The sequence below is a fragment of the Peromyscus maniculatus genome, chromosome 8 (assembly GCF_049852395.1).
Source record: "Peromyscus maniculatus bairdii isolate BWxNUB_F1_BW_parent chromosome 8, HU_Pman_BW_mat_3.1, whole genome shotgun sequence".
NCBI lineage: Eukaryota > Metazoa > Chordata > Mammalia > Rodentia > Cricetidae > Peromyscus > Peromyscus maniculatus.
This window is the reverse complement of record NC_134859.1, coordinates 20,470,043-20,486,446: the sequence shown is the minus strand read 5'-3', so window position 1 is coordinate 20,486,446 and position 16,404 is coordinate 20,470,043. Positions and strand designations below refer to the sequence as shown.

The 16,404-nt window shown below is 46.3% G+C and overlaps 1 protein-coding gene across 15 annotated transcripts in view; it reads left to right on the top strand.

The window, feature by feature from the left end:
- Tenm2 (teneurin transmembrane protein 2) overlaps positions 1 to 16,404 on the top strand; it is a 1,247,217-nt gene that overhangs the window by 1,165,255 nt on the left and 65,558 nt on the right. For all 15 annotated transcript variants that reach the window (XM_016005141.3, XM_076578176.1, XM_076578168.1 and 12 more), the window contains one exon: positions 11,361 to 11,571. In XM_016005141.3, the coding sequence (XP_015860627.1) occupies positions 11,361 to 11,571 (211 nt within the window). The remainder of the gene's footprint in view (positions 1 to 11,360; positions 11,572 to 16,404) is intronic.

Sequence of the window (16,404 nt, the reverse complement as noted above, 5' to 3'; positions counted from 1 at the left end):
TCAGTTTTTCCATCTGCAAAATGGAGACTGCAGAACCCAGTTGGGAGGTTCCTAAGAACCTATGTGAATGATCATGGCTGGATGAAGGATTCACGGTGTAGTGTGGGAAAACATGCAGAATCTTGAAGACCTGCTGCAGGGCCAGCCCAGTGGCTGCCTACCAAGTCAGACTGTAAGTGAAGATCTAGAGTAGAAGACTGACTGGATATCCCATAGCCCAATACAATATGTATTCGAGTTACTGGTCTTCCAATTGACTTAGTCGGGCCTTAGGTGTAAGGACTACAGGCAGGCTCAAAGCATGGCTCAGTGGTCCAATAGCCCCCAGGAAAGGAGGGATGTTTAATGAGAAGCATAGCCTCAAACCGCAGCCATATGTAAGACTTGGCTTCCGGGAGCAGCAGACCCTGTTTGAATACCGCCTCGCCACTTCAGCAAGTCATCTAACCCGTGTCTCAGTCTCTTGCTCTGCCACTGCAAATGACAGCCCTGATGCCTGGGACCCCGGGGCCTCACAGGGGGATATATGAAAACTGCATTGCACAGCCCCTGACACCTTGGAAGTTCTTTGTAAGCACCAACTATCCGCTCTCACAAGACATGCTTGCCTGTAATGCCAGCTCGGGAGCTACAGCCTGCAGGCTCCATCCCGCCAAGAGCATCAGCGAGGGCGGCCCAACACCAAACCGTGAACTTAGACAAAACATTATGAGATGGTCTTTGCAGTTGTTCCGTAACTCGGCGGCATTAACCAAGATGCACCACCATGCCAGGTTTGTGAAGCTTCGTTAACATGTGGTCCCCAGGATGTTGTCACTTAGCACTGCCCCCTCCCCACACTCAAGGCCACCTCAGGGTATTGAGGAAGCCGAAAGAAGACAGAGAGTAGGGACAAAGTACGGTTCCCCTGAAGGGACATGCTTGTCAGGCTAATGCAGTTTGTGTTGGGCCTGGTCACTGATGGCCTCTACCCTCTGCAAAGTCAAGAGGGGACAAAGATGCTGCTTGTCACGTGGAGGACAGGGAGGTTTGGTTGGCCCTTCTAAGAATAAGGCCCCTTCTCCCTGCAGAATGCCTTCAGATGCTCTTAGGCTATATGGCAGAGACTTCTCTGGACCAAACGGATCCTCCATCAAGAAGGGCATCCACTGAACTGTGGCATTACAGAGTTGTGTGTATTTACATTTCAAGGGCTCTGAGAAGTTCTGCTGCGAGAACTTAATTTCCTATTGTTTAACTGATATCTCCTGGTTGTACTCGAACATAGATTCCCCTGCCCACCACCTCCATGTCTGCATTGCAGGAAACCCCTAATAATATCCTACAGGAGACGCAGATTGGAAAAGCTGGCATAGTCCCCCAGGACTGTGTGTACTTCCTTAGATGTCTAAAGGGCCTTTGCAGCAATTCAGGGCAAGGATTCTTAAGCTTTGAGAAGCAAAGGAATACCTAGGGCCTCCCTTAAAACACAGATTCCCGGTCTCCATCTCAATGATTCTGTAGGTCTAGGGTAACATCAGGAATGCAAAAACACCTGTTCTCCGGGCCAGGTAACCAAGTACGTGAGCACAGCTGCTTTAGATGGTGGATACTGGAAAGTCAGTGCTCAGAACAAACGTCCCCATCACCAGAGAACTTACAAATAATAAAGGTCCTCAAGCCCCACCTGGAGTCCCAAACAGATTTCGTTGGGTGTTTTTGTGTTTTGTTAGGGGGGAAGGCATGTAGAGTTTGGTAAAGAAGGTTCACCAAAATAAATGAAGCGGGTGAATATCAAGGATTTGGTGGGAAAACATCCTCCAGTGGTCTCCAGGCACGGCTAGAGACATGGGGAAGAGAGGTCCCACCGGAATCACACCCTTGCCGTGGACAACAGAGCCCTGTGGCTCTCCTAGCTGACTCTGCTCTCTCTTTCCCACGTCCCTCCCCCAGAACAGGAAAGCTGGCAAAGCAGCTTGCAGAGAGGCTTCCGCTCTGCCAGGCCTCTGGTCGAGCCTGACTGATCTTCCATTGCTAAGTCATAAGAAAAGCGGAAGGTGCTCTGGGGCAAGGCTCTCTGGCCCCGGAACTCCGAGACTGACACAAAGAATTGGCATGAAGTAAGGGGAAAACCTCCAACAGGCCTTCCTTCCAGGAGTGCAAATACAGTCCTCCTCCTCCTCCTCGCAATATTTAAGAATGGCCGTGCTCCACGGAGGGAGAGCAGGCCGCCTGAGGAACGACGGTCCATCAGGCAGCCAGGGTATTAATGGCAGGTGAAACCTTCCAAATGAGCACCCTGTCAGCCAATCTATTGCTTTCAGGGGTTGGCAAGGCGGGAGACCTAACACAGGCAATGAAGAACTAATCTCATACTGCCGGGTTAAATCAAGTCAGCCTTGCCCGCACCTTTCACTTCTTAGTTACATCAAGCCAGAATACTTTCAATTATCCCTCACTTCCAACTTGTCAGCAGGCATAGGGGAAAATGCAAATGGAGCAATGCCTTTCTGTGGGGGAGAGCAGGAAATATCATTAAGAAGCATCACTCACCGAGCCGTGTGTCCGTCTTCATGTGGGCCCCATCCTATGGTTCTCTGCATGTCAAGGTAGTGGGTAATCTTAGCGTAAGTCCATTCTGTAGATTGGGAAAGCGAGTTCACTTGCCCAGGGAATGAGAGACCTGCTTTGAAAGCCAGAATGTTCTAATTCTAAGGTCTATGCATGTCTATTTGCCTTTTGTTTAACTGGGCTGTAAGTCAGTGTCACCATGACCAAGTTGGGGAGAAGCTAGGTACCGCATCCTGTGCTTTGGCGAACCAGCATGTTACCTGGTGGGACCCCCCTATGTAAATTCCCTGTCTCCCATCAGGGTACCTTTGAAATGTCTACCATCCTTTACCCACTCTTTATGCATGCAGAGTCAACCAGATTAACTCATTCCAAGAGTTAATCTGGAATATAGCAGAGTCTTAGCCCCAACTCCAGGAGTCCCAAGAGGGTGGACCAGGCTCCACATCCCAATATACCAATTAAGGAGACAGTTTGTGGTGAATGATGGATAAAGGAGCCAATCGGTGTGGCACAAGCTATAGGTAAAGGTGTTCCGCAACACAGCTCTGCCTTTGAGGCACCTACATGAGCCATAGGCTTAAACAGAGGCAGAACTGAGGTGGAAGTGAGGATCATACATAAACACACAGTCTTTGTCCAAGTGTGTCTGGGTGATTGTCATTTCCGTTCAGGGTAATTAAAGGAAATTGTCTTTGTCATCCCTTGAGGGGAGCAATATGGTCCCCATAAAATGATCACGTCTTCCCCAGGAGACAAGCTCACCATCACAGATAATTACCCATCATTGAGGGGTGGCTTGTCAGTGCACCAATGTGTACACAAAATTTCCACACCTTGTAACACAGATGTTCCCCTGTTAGTCTTGTTGTTTCTGGTTTCCAGTGTGGCTGCAGGTTCAGGTATGTTTTGGGGGGTCTGAAACCCCTAAAGCTGACAAGATGCCTAGTAGAGGATTTTTGTTCAGCCTTTGCTTGGCTTTGTGGGCTCCAGTGAGACATTGATGCTTTTCAGCAAGTTTCTCAGTATCTGATGTATACAACCTCAGTGTATCATCCGAGGGCCGAGGGGCCAGCCCCAGCTCCAAAGAGCCACAGACAGCCTTTGCTGGTGGGAGCAATATTCCCTTTGCAGTCTCATAGAGATTGGGTTGCCTCAACAACATTCACTGTTACTAGGCGATTGCCTGTATTAACAGAGGACCGGCCAAAGTATACTTGTTGGGGGTCCCGTGTACTTTAGGAGGATACTGCCAGAGCTCAACCTATCTTGCAAGACAAAATCTACTCCACGGCTGCCATCTCCCTAAAAGTCCATGGGGGCCAGTGAGGGGCAAGGGGGGGGGCTTGCCAACCAGACACTCCACCCCTCTCCTTCATTTCCATCGCAGAACAAAGCACCACATTCCTTGGCCCCACTGAGTGTCTCTGGCCCCCTTCTCTGCTCCGTTAGCTTTCCTGTCACCTCACCATCATCAGTCCTAAGATGTCCTGGGTTTGTCACCTGCACTAGCTGCATTTTTCTTGAGGGAAATGAAAAACTGGTAAATACCAATGTCTCTGTGGGTAAACAAACCATGGCTGCCCAGAAAACCCAAGAAAGTTTAAAAAGAAGAAGAAGAAGAAGAAGAAGAAGAAGAAGAAGAAGAAGAAGAAGAAGAAGAAGAAGAAGAAGAAGAAAGGAAGAAAGAAAAGAAATAGAGCAAATGATTCAGACACCCTTGGCCTGTGAGTGGGTGCTCCCAATCTCCTAAATCTCCTGAGTGTCTCATCTCAGCTGATCACCCACTATTCCTGTTCAGTACCGTTATTGTTAGTCACCACTTGCTGAAATTGCCTGTCTAGCTAGTTGGCCGAGATGAGAAGCAAAAATGTGTAGAGTGCCCAGAAAGTTCCCCTGGGCTTTTCCCCAGCCAATACCTCCCGGAAGAGGAAACTATAATTTTTAACCTATTGTAATTAGTTGTGTCTGTTCTTGAGCACCCTGTCAATGGATCGGTATGTACTCTTCAAAGCCCATGGTTTTAGCCAACTCTCTACTTAGCCTGCAGGCCCAATGAATAGGATAGAAAGACTGATGAGTGATAGTGCATCCTTTCGACGTGTCCTTTCAAACCACAGTCTGGAAAAAGCTGAGCTCTAAAAAATAATTACATGTATTTATTTTGTATGTGTGTGTGTCTGGGTGGTGATTAGAGGCCAGCATATGGAGATTGGTTCAGTCCTTCTACCACATGGGTCCTGGGAATCAAACTCAGGTCGTCAGGATGGCAGCAAGTGCCTCTACCCACTAAGCCACTTTGCCCATCAAAAATCTGCACTTTTAACCAGGCTCCAAACCAGCGCTGCATATAGACATTCATAGTGTAGCCATGGCACCTGCCCTAAGTCACTGCGGTCACTTTGTGCTACCCTGTGACAAAACAAACCCAAGGAAAGTAAGCACAGGTGTCCCTCTAAGCCTTTAAAGCTTAGGAAAGCCACATCGTTCATGGAGGTCAAAGAGGAAGTCACATGCATAGCAAGACACAAGATGCCACCAAACTGACCAAAACGCCAGACTCTCCCAAAGTTTGCAAAGCTCAAAGAAGAAAACATGTGAAGTAAACATCCTCACATCCTAGAGCCCGTCACTTTAAAAGGCTAAAGTCAAAGATGCAGGCAGCCTTTTGGGGGGCAAAAAGATACACTACATGTTTTACCAACTCTGAAATGCCCAAATGTTGACTATGAGTGCTCCCCTGTGTGCGTGGGGCCTCCTGCCACCAACCAGGGCTCGTCTTTACTGGTCAGCGTTCACTAAGTTAGAGCTGCAGTCTCTAGAGCACGCAAGCGCCCCTTTTAGAATCCAGCAGAGCAAAGTAGATAGGGCCAGGAGATGGCTGACACAAGCCTACAGCCATCCCAGAAGGTATGTGTCAACTCAACGTGATGGTTTGACTCTCACAGGTGAATGCCGGGGGAGTGTCTCGGCAGCCCGGTTCTAGGAGTGAATTCCCAGGCACTTTGTTTCTCGTGTTCACATTTTCAGATGCCCATGTCAACCAGCCCAGTTCTTTCCCAACTGGAGCGGTAGACAGGCCTTCAGAAGTGATTAAGTCTCTCGTGTTTCCCTGGATGACTGACTAGCCAAGTACCTTGTCTACTGACTTCCTTTAGTGGGGAAGCATCTCTTTCCAGTAATGGAAATGCTATTATTGGCTGCCTTTTCCTGCTTCTTAGCCGCTTGACTGAGACTGACTCAGCCTTCCAAGCTTCAGTTTCTTCCTCTGTAGGATGATGATGATGATGGCAGTTCAGTCTCTGAGCACTCACGGTACCAGGTACTGCTCCAAGTGCCACGAGTCATACCTCAATATACATAGGGGGTTTATTCCAGGACCCCACAGATACCAAATCCCCAATGCTCAGATTCCTTATGGGAAAAGTGTAGTGTCTCCATGGTAACCTCTTCACATCTTCCTGAATCCTGTTCAAGGGTGCCCAGCCTTTTGACATTGCCATGTCACATGATTTACAAAGTTCATCTTTGATAGCTTGACAATCAAGTCATAAAAAATTTTAAGTAGATTTATGACTTTGTGTTGGGCCACATTCAGAGCTCTCCCCACCTACATACAACTCACAGGGCAGTGGTTAGACAGGCCTTCCAGAACCATCTCGAGGTAACGTCTGCTACAACGTAAATGCTGTACAAAGAGTAATGTGCTGTATTGTCTAGTGAACAGGAAGTTATCTATATGTGCCCGGTACTGATGTAGCCACCATAGGCTTGCCTTCATTTTCTATCTGAGTTTAGTTGGAGGCCCAGACAGACTTGGACACCAGATCCTGAGGCTGAGAATCCCCTTTCTCACGCCGTCACCGTCGTCTCCACAAGAATCGGGTTGGCACACAAGGGAGAGGAGAGACCCAGAGCGGTTCATTGTCCACAGCCTCTGAACAGTAGCCAATCAGAGACTCAGACTCCAGTTCCCAGGCTGAAGTTTCAGGGTTTCAGTCCTCTTCCTTGCAAAGTTGCTGTGAAGACTCAAATTTTTAAAATATGAAAATGCTGCTTCCTCTGTGACGTCTCTTTTCACGGTTCGTCACTCCTAACCTGTCACTATTTGGAATTTATCAAGCTTGCCCGGATTTAACCAGCCCAGGGCCCATCCTAACGAATGACTCTATGTATAAAGGAGTATTACTTTCATTACTTTTCCTGTCTAGTTTTTATAAACAGAATGAACTTCTGTTTATAGTGATACCTACATTTTACTAACTGTGTACTTTATGATAAAAAGATATTCTACACATCAAGTCAGTTATTCCCTATTTCATAACCCTGAAGCATATATACTATGATAACTCAGTTGTTGTTGTTGTTGTTGTTGTTGTTGTTTTTGTTGTTGTTGTTGTTGTTGAAGTGAGGATCTGGAACTTGCTATGTAGACCAGGCTGACCACAAACTCACAGAGATCTGCCTGCCTCTGCCTCCTGAGTGCTGAGATTAAAGGCCTGTGCCACTGTGCCCAGCCTAATAATTCAGCTTTAAAGGCAAGCAGACTGATGTTCAACAAAGTTGTTCATCTTCCCAAGCTTGCTCAGTGAGGATGAGGCCAAGGAAGATGAAGTTGAGTCCACAAAGCAGGTTCTTACTCCAACTCTGTGTGAGGGGTGCGACTTTCTCTATTAGGATTTCTAATCTAAAGAATTCACTTCATATTACTAGATTGTCATAGAAGATTATCTCTTCATCAAAAGTGATGCTTTAAAAACAAATTAAGCTCAGTGTGGTTGTATACAATCACAGTCCCAGTACTTGAGAGGTGGAAGCGGGAGAATCAGGAGTTCAAGGTCATCCTCAGCTACATGCAGAGTGAATTCTAGCCCAGCCTGGGTTACGTGAGATCCTATATTAAAACAACAGTAATAGAAAAGTGATTTTTGCCGGGCGGTGGTGGCACATGCCTTTAATCCCAGCACTCGGGAGGCAGAGGCAGGCAGATCTCTGTGAGTTTGAGGCCAGCCTGGGCTACCAAGTAAGTTCCAGGAAAGGCACAAAGCTACACAGAGAAACCTTGTCTCAAAAAACAACAACAACAAAAAAAAAAAAGTGATTTTTCTTAAGAGCTTTGGTGTGACTGGAATTAGTTAAATTAATATTAAAATATAAATAAATAAATAGGATCAATCTTGTTCCCAGAACGATTCTTCACGCCCACATTTTCCTGAAAATGCCAGTCCAATTATCGTATGATATATGTGCATAGAAAAATCAGCCAAAACTGTGACTTGGCCTCAGTTCTGAGAGAAAGCACCTAGAACGGGCTCCAAGGCCACGTTTCACAGAGTGAACTGAAGCAAATGAGGGCATATGAGCAGATGTGTCAACACTGTGGGCCACCTGGGAAGTCTCACTTGCTGAGTCAGAATGAAGCTCCTGTGGAGGGGTCGCTGCCAACCTCTCCCACCAGCATCCCTACGCTCCGCAGGGAAAAAAAAAATGCAGCCCAACAAATAAGTAGGTATATAAATAAATAAAGAAATGGGACAGTGTCACCAGAGGGCCTGCGGCTTCCCGCCCTGCTGGATGGAGATGTCCTGGCCTCTCGGGTCCTGAACCGGCAATGCAGAGTGGTTTGATCGCCTGCTTGATTGTTTTCAAGATAACTGCGAGATTGTCAGTGACAGAGTAATTTACTGAAGATTGCAATGTCAGACTCCATCCAAGGGGCTTGCTAGCATAAAGAGGCGATTCTCGTGACTGACAGGCCACTGGGAGACTGGAGGGCCAATTTAAAGTTCACGGTGTCGTTGGAAAGTGTTGGGGGCAGCAGCCAGTGATCACACAGCATGAGGAGGTCATTACTGGCATGGCGTATACTGCTGCCCTAATAACACCCACACCCCAAATGCTGCCACTGAGGCAGAGAAATGTCAATATGTGGGAGGGGATCATTTATATCTCTTTTCTTTTCTTCTCTTCGTATCCGTCTTCTGCTTTGCTGGTGTGTTTAGTCTCTTGCCAGACTGGCCCCTCAGATTAAAGAAAAAAAAAGTACCAACAAAACAAGGAGGAAATTGAAAGTAGTGGCAGGTCCAGAAAGAGGGACAGAATGCTTGGTGCTTAATAGGAAAACGGTCTCCGGGTGTTATTTGAGCCGGACGCATACTCATTCTCTAGCTGGTAATATGGGGTGGGTAGCAAATGAGCTGGAGGAGGAAGAAACCCTTCCCAGGCGTAGAAGGGCAAGGCCACCAGAGATGGATGGGGCTCCTAATGGGAAGAGGCCGGCGACCTTGAAAGAAATCTATAGCGCTAACAACAGTGGGTTCTTCTCACCTGAGAAGCTTCTCGGCTGCTGAATAGAAGTGTGGATCTCAGCGGGTTATTTTTAAAACCTGAAGCAGGCGCTCTGTGTAGATTCCCTCTGTCTAGTGCGGCCATCCACGGACGTGATGTTCACGGCAGAATTCAATGCAATTATTTTTTTTTTCTTCCCCTTTTCTTCCTTGTTCTGCCAATGGCCCTTGAATCCAGATTAAGCAATCGGACCGTGGATCCAGGGCTATGTTCCTGGATCAGCCCGCTGCCGAGATGCTGTTCATCCTTCAGCACTGTTCCTGGGGCCTCAGCCTTCCTGGACTCTGGGAGCCTCACATTCAGCCAGCACACAGGGCTGAGCTCCTCAGACCCTTGGTTTCCAAAGTCCCTCAATTTACACCGCACCTGCCTGCCCACCCCTCCTGTGTCTGAATTTCTAGGAAATTTTGTAAATCTGAATGTGTTACGGGACACACCAGCAGCATTTACCCACGTGGAAAATGAGAGGCTACTTTCAGTAATTTAAAGTCCAACAAAACACACAACCTCCTAATTTGTTTGTTTGCTAAAAAGAAAGTAATGCATTAAAATAATTGTACATTAATTGCTAAATTACCGAGGAACTTTGGTGAAATTACATATTTCAATTTCATTAGTGGAACCAAAGGGAAAGGGGGTGCCACAAAAAATTACATTGTTGTAGATTTAAAGCCCACAGCCAGGACTCTGATTCAGCAGTCTTGGACAAGTGTTTGTCATGGCATAGTCCAGAATTGGAGAGCACACTTTTATGATGCTAATTATTTACCCCTCCCTGCCAAAAAAAAAAATGCTTTGCTATCAAATTCAGGAGGCATCAGCTACATTATTCTCAAGTTCTTCTACCACGTGCTCAGTCAAAAACCTCATTCTGATAGGGAATTCCAAAGAGCAAACATTGCCCTGAACATTCTAATCCTCAGCTGTCTCTAACATGTGAGGAATGGAAAGAGTCATCCACTCATTCAACAAACATTTGTTGGGGGTCCTGTTCTGTGCTGGACCCTGAGAGAGACATACATGTAGAGTTCATAAGACCCTGTTCATCTTTCACTGAATTCTTTTCTAGATATGGAGGCAAACATAAAGATGTAATTAATTCCCCTACGAGGAAGTTAGTGTCAACAATAATGGTTTCTAAAAAATGTATTGTGCATTAGAATCACCTGAGAATCATGACGGATGTGCAGATTCCGGAACCTGCTTCTGGAGGCTGTCCATGGGGAGGCCTGAGCAGGTCCTTGATTCTGTCTGTGGACATCTAAATGTGAGCCATTCCTTCAGGACCCGAGATGCACAGGGCAGGGGCTCCTAGCAAAGTCAATCACTTTGTGCTACTATAACAAAAAAAAAAAAAAAAAACAACCCATAGTGGCTTACACAGTTCACACCTGTTTCTCATGGTTGAGACTGGGAAGTTCAAAGCCAAGGCCCTGGGGGACTGAGTGTCAGATGATGGCCCGATTCCCTCTCAGTGTCATCAGAGGGCAGAAAGGGGTCCAGAAGACTCCCTCAGGTACCCATTACAAAAGTACTAACTCACCCACGAGAGCTTTAAGAGCTCAGTTCCTTCCTAAAGGCCCTTCTCAATGTGGTTTAGAATGTCAGCATGTAAATGGGGGGTGTGAGCCACAATGCGTAATGCCAGCCTAGCCAGTGGCACCACCAGGGGGGCTTCCTGGGTAAAAAGAACACCCCTAAACTGGGCTTTCAACAGTGGGTTGTCCTGTCTGTCTCTCCCTTCCAGACAGGTGCTATGATTCTGTACCTACTGTTCCATTCCCAGCATGTAAACAGCACTCCAGTGTGGGGAGTGTGGCAGGTTAGTGAATAGGGGCAGCCTGGGAAAGTGGGTAAAAGCTTGGGAATCTAGAAGAAGACAGAATGGAAGTGACTTCTTTTCCTGGTGGCCACACACGCGATGCCATTTCCACACTTCCTTGAAGAGGTGACACTCACAGCACCTGGTTCTCCTCCATCTTGTCAACAGTCCTCCCCCTGGCTTAGGGGGAGGAGGGCTGGTGAGGTTTTCTCCAAGGGAGGAAGATTGACAGCCTCCCACACTTTGGTTAGCAGATACCCAATCGGCACAGGCCCTTGGGAACAGTCTCTGGGCAATTTTTATGCTATGTTATTTCAAAGAAAAGTCCAGGGTTTTATTCCCAGTCACTCTAATAATATCTGCTTGTGGTAGTAAAAAGAAGGAATTTTAGGAAAATGCAATAAAGCAAAGAAAGAGGATCACACCAGAGAAACCACTATTGATATTTTCAGCTGTTTCCTTCCGTCGTTTATTCTCTGTATGGGGGAAGCTGCAATTATACAAGGCTTGCTGTGTGAAACCTGCCAGTCTCGGGCCCATGGGAAGGTTTGATGGTAACAAACGTGTTAGCATCTCAGCATCTCCAAGTGGCTTGGTGCCATGCCGTGCTCTGACCCTGGCTCTGTTTCTGCCCTTCCAGATGGCCTGGTGGATTGCCTGGACCCTGACTGCTGCCTGCAGTCAGCCTGTCAGAACAGCCTGCTCTGTCGGGGGTCCCGGGACCCCTTGGACATCATTCAGCAAGGCCAGACAGACTGGCCTGCAGTGAAGTCCTTCTATGATCGCATCAAGCTCTTGGCGGGCAAGGACAGCACCCACATCATTCCTGGAGACAACCCCTTCAATAGCAGGTAGGGCACCCTTTTGTCCCTGCAGGCCACTGAGGTCCCCACTCCTTTCTCTGGCAGAGCAAAAGGAAGTTCTCTGTCTTTTTCCTGGGACCCATTTCCTGGAAACTGCCCCTGAGACAACTTATTGACATGAGTCATTGAAGACACTTTCTTCACTCTGGTAGGGGTACTAGACGAGAGTTGTGGTTGCTCTGCCAGAGTGGACCACCTTCAGCCCAGAACCTGACGATGACACCTGTTGATTCTGAGTTTTGAGATGATTTTTATGATCCATCCTTTTATGACATCTTTGTCATTATTTAAATCCCTTTTTTAATGCCTCTGAGAAAGGCTTTTGTTTGAGTGTTACTGAAATAGTTGATTCGATGGAGTGTTTTTGAAAGCTGTTATTAACTTGATAACATAACCTATCATTCATAGCATCTTAAAGTCACAGTAATGCCAGTTATGGGAATTTATTGAGTACCTGGGGTGATGCACACAATGCAGGATGCCCTCTAGTGCTCAAGGTACTGAGCCCAAGCATTTCTCTCCAAGTCCCTCCTTCTTTCCAGCTCATTTTCGCTCTCAGTTGGGAATCTGGAGTTTGTGAAGTTAGATTTTGAATTTCTTCATAGTCAACTTGACCATCTATTCACACCGGAGGTCACTCCATCCCTTTCTGTCTTCTAGACACTGTGTCGATTGTGAGGGAAAGAAGGGGGTCAGCAGGACAGGGGCCTTAGCTGACACACATGATTGACTCCCTGGCCAATCCAGAGGTCCAGGCATATGTGACAAAGGTTGGGATAGTCTTTTGGGAGACACTGTACCCCATCTCTCTGCTCTTGCACATGAAAAAAATACAAACTACTGATTGGTTCCTCCTTCACCCAGCCTCGAGATTTTAGGAGCATGAGCAATACAGTGATGTCCCTTTCTAATACCCCCGACCTGCCGTCTTCCTTCTGACTCTTTATGGGTCTGTTGTTGTTTGTTTTGCCTTTCTTTTTTATTTAGTTTTTTTAAAGTTTTTGAATTTGTCTTATATTTGTATTTACACTGGGGAATGCCACAGCACACATGTGGTGGTCGGCAGACAACCCTATGGGAGATGATTCTTTCCTTCCAACAGAGGGTCCTTGGGATCAAACTCAGGTAGCCCGGCTTAGTGACCTTTACCTGCTGAGCTGTTTCAGCCAACCCTTATTTTATTTTTTACTGGCACATAATAATGGTGCATAGTTATGAGGTACCATGTGATGTTTTGGTAAGTGCATACATTGCTTAATGATCAGAACAGGGAAATTGGAATAACTGTTACCTCAAGTATTTATCATTTCTTTGTACTGAAACATTTAAAATCTGTTTAACCCTTTGCAATAAGATATGCCTGTGTTTTGGTCCACCATTGCCATCTGACCCAACTGTGTACTAGACCACAGTATATGTTCCCCTCTCTAACTGTAACACCCTCCGCCTTCCCTTGCTCTCCCAGCCTCTGTCCTCACTCAGCTAGACTCAAAAGTGCCCATGGAAATAAAGTGTTCACTCCACTTCCTCTCTGAGCACACAGGTCAGAGCCCTAACTTCATAGGTGATTCTATTAGAAGTCACCTCACTGGACTTTAGGGATAAGGCATCATCTGGGTAGAACCAAGTCCCCATCCCTCCTTTGAGAGCCTAAAAGGTTGGGATGGAGAAGGCTGGGTAGAGGCACAGCCAGTTCTGTAGCCCCACAGAAGCCCTCTGTAAAACTACATAACCCCAGTTATTAGCAACTCTGCTCATTTATGTATTTATCTGTGGTTATTCAAGACAGAGTCTCACTCTATAGCCCTGACTGGACCAGAAGGAAGGAAGCCCATGACTGCAGCCCAGACTAGCCATGAACTCACAGCAATCCTCCTGTCTCTACTGCCCTAGTGTTGGGATTACAGACATACACCATGACATGTTACCTTTGGCAGTTCCTATGAATATGAGATTTCTTCGCAGGGTCACCTTAGGTCCTGATTTTACTACCAGAGATCAGAAAATAAATGATACTATAGAAGAGATCATAATCGCAGTCTTCTTCGGTTCCCCCCCTAAACTCCTAACTGAGTCATACAGGGGCACAATCTCATCTTCCTGATTAGCAAAATTAGCATGATATTATTATACAACATGTAGTAATGTTACTATTTATTTTAAGAGAGGAATGCCTCAAAAGAGAGGGAAAGGAAGAAAGAAAAGAAACAAGTAAGGCAGGCAGGCTGGGCATGTTGGCACATCCTTTAATCCCAACACTCGGGAGGCAGAGGCAGGGAGATTTCTGTGAGTTCAAGGTCAGCCTAGTCTACAGAGTGAGTTCCACGGTAGCCAGGATTACATAATAGTGAAATGCTGCCCCCCCCCCAAAAAAAAAGGAAAGAAGAAAAAGAGAAAAGAAAAGAGAAAGAGAGAGTCAGGCACAAATCTCTGGCCAAAATGAAAGGTGTTTCCTACCTGTTAAATCTTAGCTCTGGCACAGTGCCTGTGAGTGCTTCCTTTCCATGATGAACACAGATCTCATGAAGACTTGTGACTGACTTGCACTCCAGGAGAGCATTTTAGTGAGGTCCATGCTTGCGCTGTAAACACTGCTAATCACCTCAGTCTTCCCATGCTCTTCCTGCTTAGCATTTCAATGTCTATCCTCAGCCAGTTACTTACTGATACTCTCTTATGTTTTTTTTTCTTCCACTTCTGATACCATCTTAATGTTCCCACCATGAGATATCACCTCTGGGAGGCATCCTGAAGGAGGGCCAAAGTACGGTGGAGTCGGCAGAGATTCCAAAAATATGTGGTAGTCTGAAACAGCGCACAGACCTGAGTGAAGGGATGTCACTTTAGAGGAGGCTGTCTGGGAGCTTGATAAGGCAGCACAATCTAATATCTCTGTGTGGATACATAATTCAGAAGGACAAAATAGTTCTCCAAGACCCGGGGTGGAGTTCAGTAAGCATGTGAAGCTCAGCACACTATCGTCTGACAAATAATGAAGGACAGAGTTAGGAATAAAGAAAAACTTAATTCAAGACTTCTACAAAGGCGGTCTCCTAGATAATGGTAGACAGAAATAACTAAGATGTTTCGGCTCCACCACTATAATTTATGGAGCAGACCTCACTATCTAGATAATGTGATAATTGTTACACATCAATAATCATAAATAGAAAGGCACCGATAGCATGTCTTCGCTGAGTCTTTTCTGCAAATTGGCTGCCTAGAAACGCCAGGAAGCCAGCCACAATGGGGAAACGGAAAAACAGAACAGGAGAAACCACGGGTAGACGAGCCCCCTTGGTTCCTTGTAGTATTCCACCAAGCCTTATGCTGCAGGGTGGACTTAAAGGAAATAGCAGTTGTAGGGGGACAGACGAAAGAAAAACCCGTGGTGGGACATACACCCAATTTTGTCTTCACATCACGAGTGCTGTGTACCTTGTGATCATCAACATACACCCTTGATTTTAAAACAGTGTCCGGTGAAGTCTGAAAGGCGTCTTAGCTGGAGCTAAAAAAATGGAATTGAACAAAAGGATTATTTTCATAAATTAGTTTTCTGCTTTCAAAAGACTCTAGCACCGTGGTTGGAACCAGCTAAAAGTGGGACTCATTTGTTAGGCAGCCAGTGGCAGACAATTAGAGCTGTCAGGGGAATGGTCTGAACACCCCCAGATCATGAAGGGTTGGAGCCAAACAGTAGGGGGTATTGCTAATAGAAAGAGGTGCTTGGAGACCGCATTCCCTCCAGTTGTCAGGTGTTCCAAAACTCTGGGACAAGATTCCGGCAAAGAGGTCAGCTCAGTTACCTAGTCCAGAAATTGGGAGAGTGCCCAAGAACCTAGGAGGCTCGAGAGCGGCCTGCCTTCACCAAATCGCCCCGTCTCCAAGGCCGGTGGGACTGCTGAAAAGGTAGTGTAGTCGGCTAGGAGCTTAGCGCAAATGTGGAGCTTCTGATGCTCCTGCTTCTTCATGAGGACAAGAGAATTCTGGGAGAGGAAACATGCAAAGAGGAAATCCTGCTTTGGGATTTGTTTACAGTAAAGATTGAGCATCGACAATGTGTAAAAATCCCAAATACTCCAAAATCCAACACTTATCACATAGCAGCATGACACTTTACCTTTAGGGTAGTTTTATAAGATGTATATGAAACATACATGAATTAAATGTTTAGACTTGTGTCCTATCCCCAAGATAGCTCATTATGGATATGTAGATATTCCAAAATAGGAAAACAGAGGTACGACTGGTCCTAAGTATCTCAGAAAAGAAAGTCAACCTGTTTTGTAACTACGTTAGCTTTATAGGATTTCCCAGCTATCTGGAAACTGTGATTCTGGGGAAAATTCTAATTACTGTTGTCTAGAGAGAGAAGAGTATTACATAACACCCAAGCTAGAGCAAGAGAGAGCGAGAGCGAGAGCGAGAGCGAGAGAGCGAGAGAGCGAGAGAGAGAGAGAGAGAGAGAGAGAGCGAGAGCGAGAGAGAGAGAGAGAGAGAGAGAGAGAGAGAGAGAGAGAGAGAGAGAGAGAGATGGAATTTCAGCCACTCTTCTCCTAAGACAACAGGATTTTGATAGGAGGGAAATTTGTAATTGTATTCATCCAGATTCCAAAATATCCCCACCCCACCACACCCCACAAAATCTATAATATTCTCTTTTCCTATGGTTCTTGTAAATCGTAAGAAATTTTGCTCTTTGGGGGTAGCCAACCATGGTGTACATGGTGGGGGCCTCATAGTAAACCTCTGTGTGTTCCCCTGCACTCCCTGACATCCCAGCCTCTAAGAGAAGAGTAGCATGGCCTTGCTCCAAAG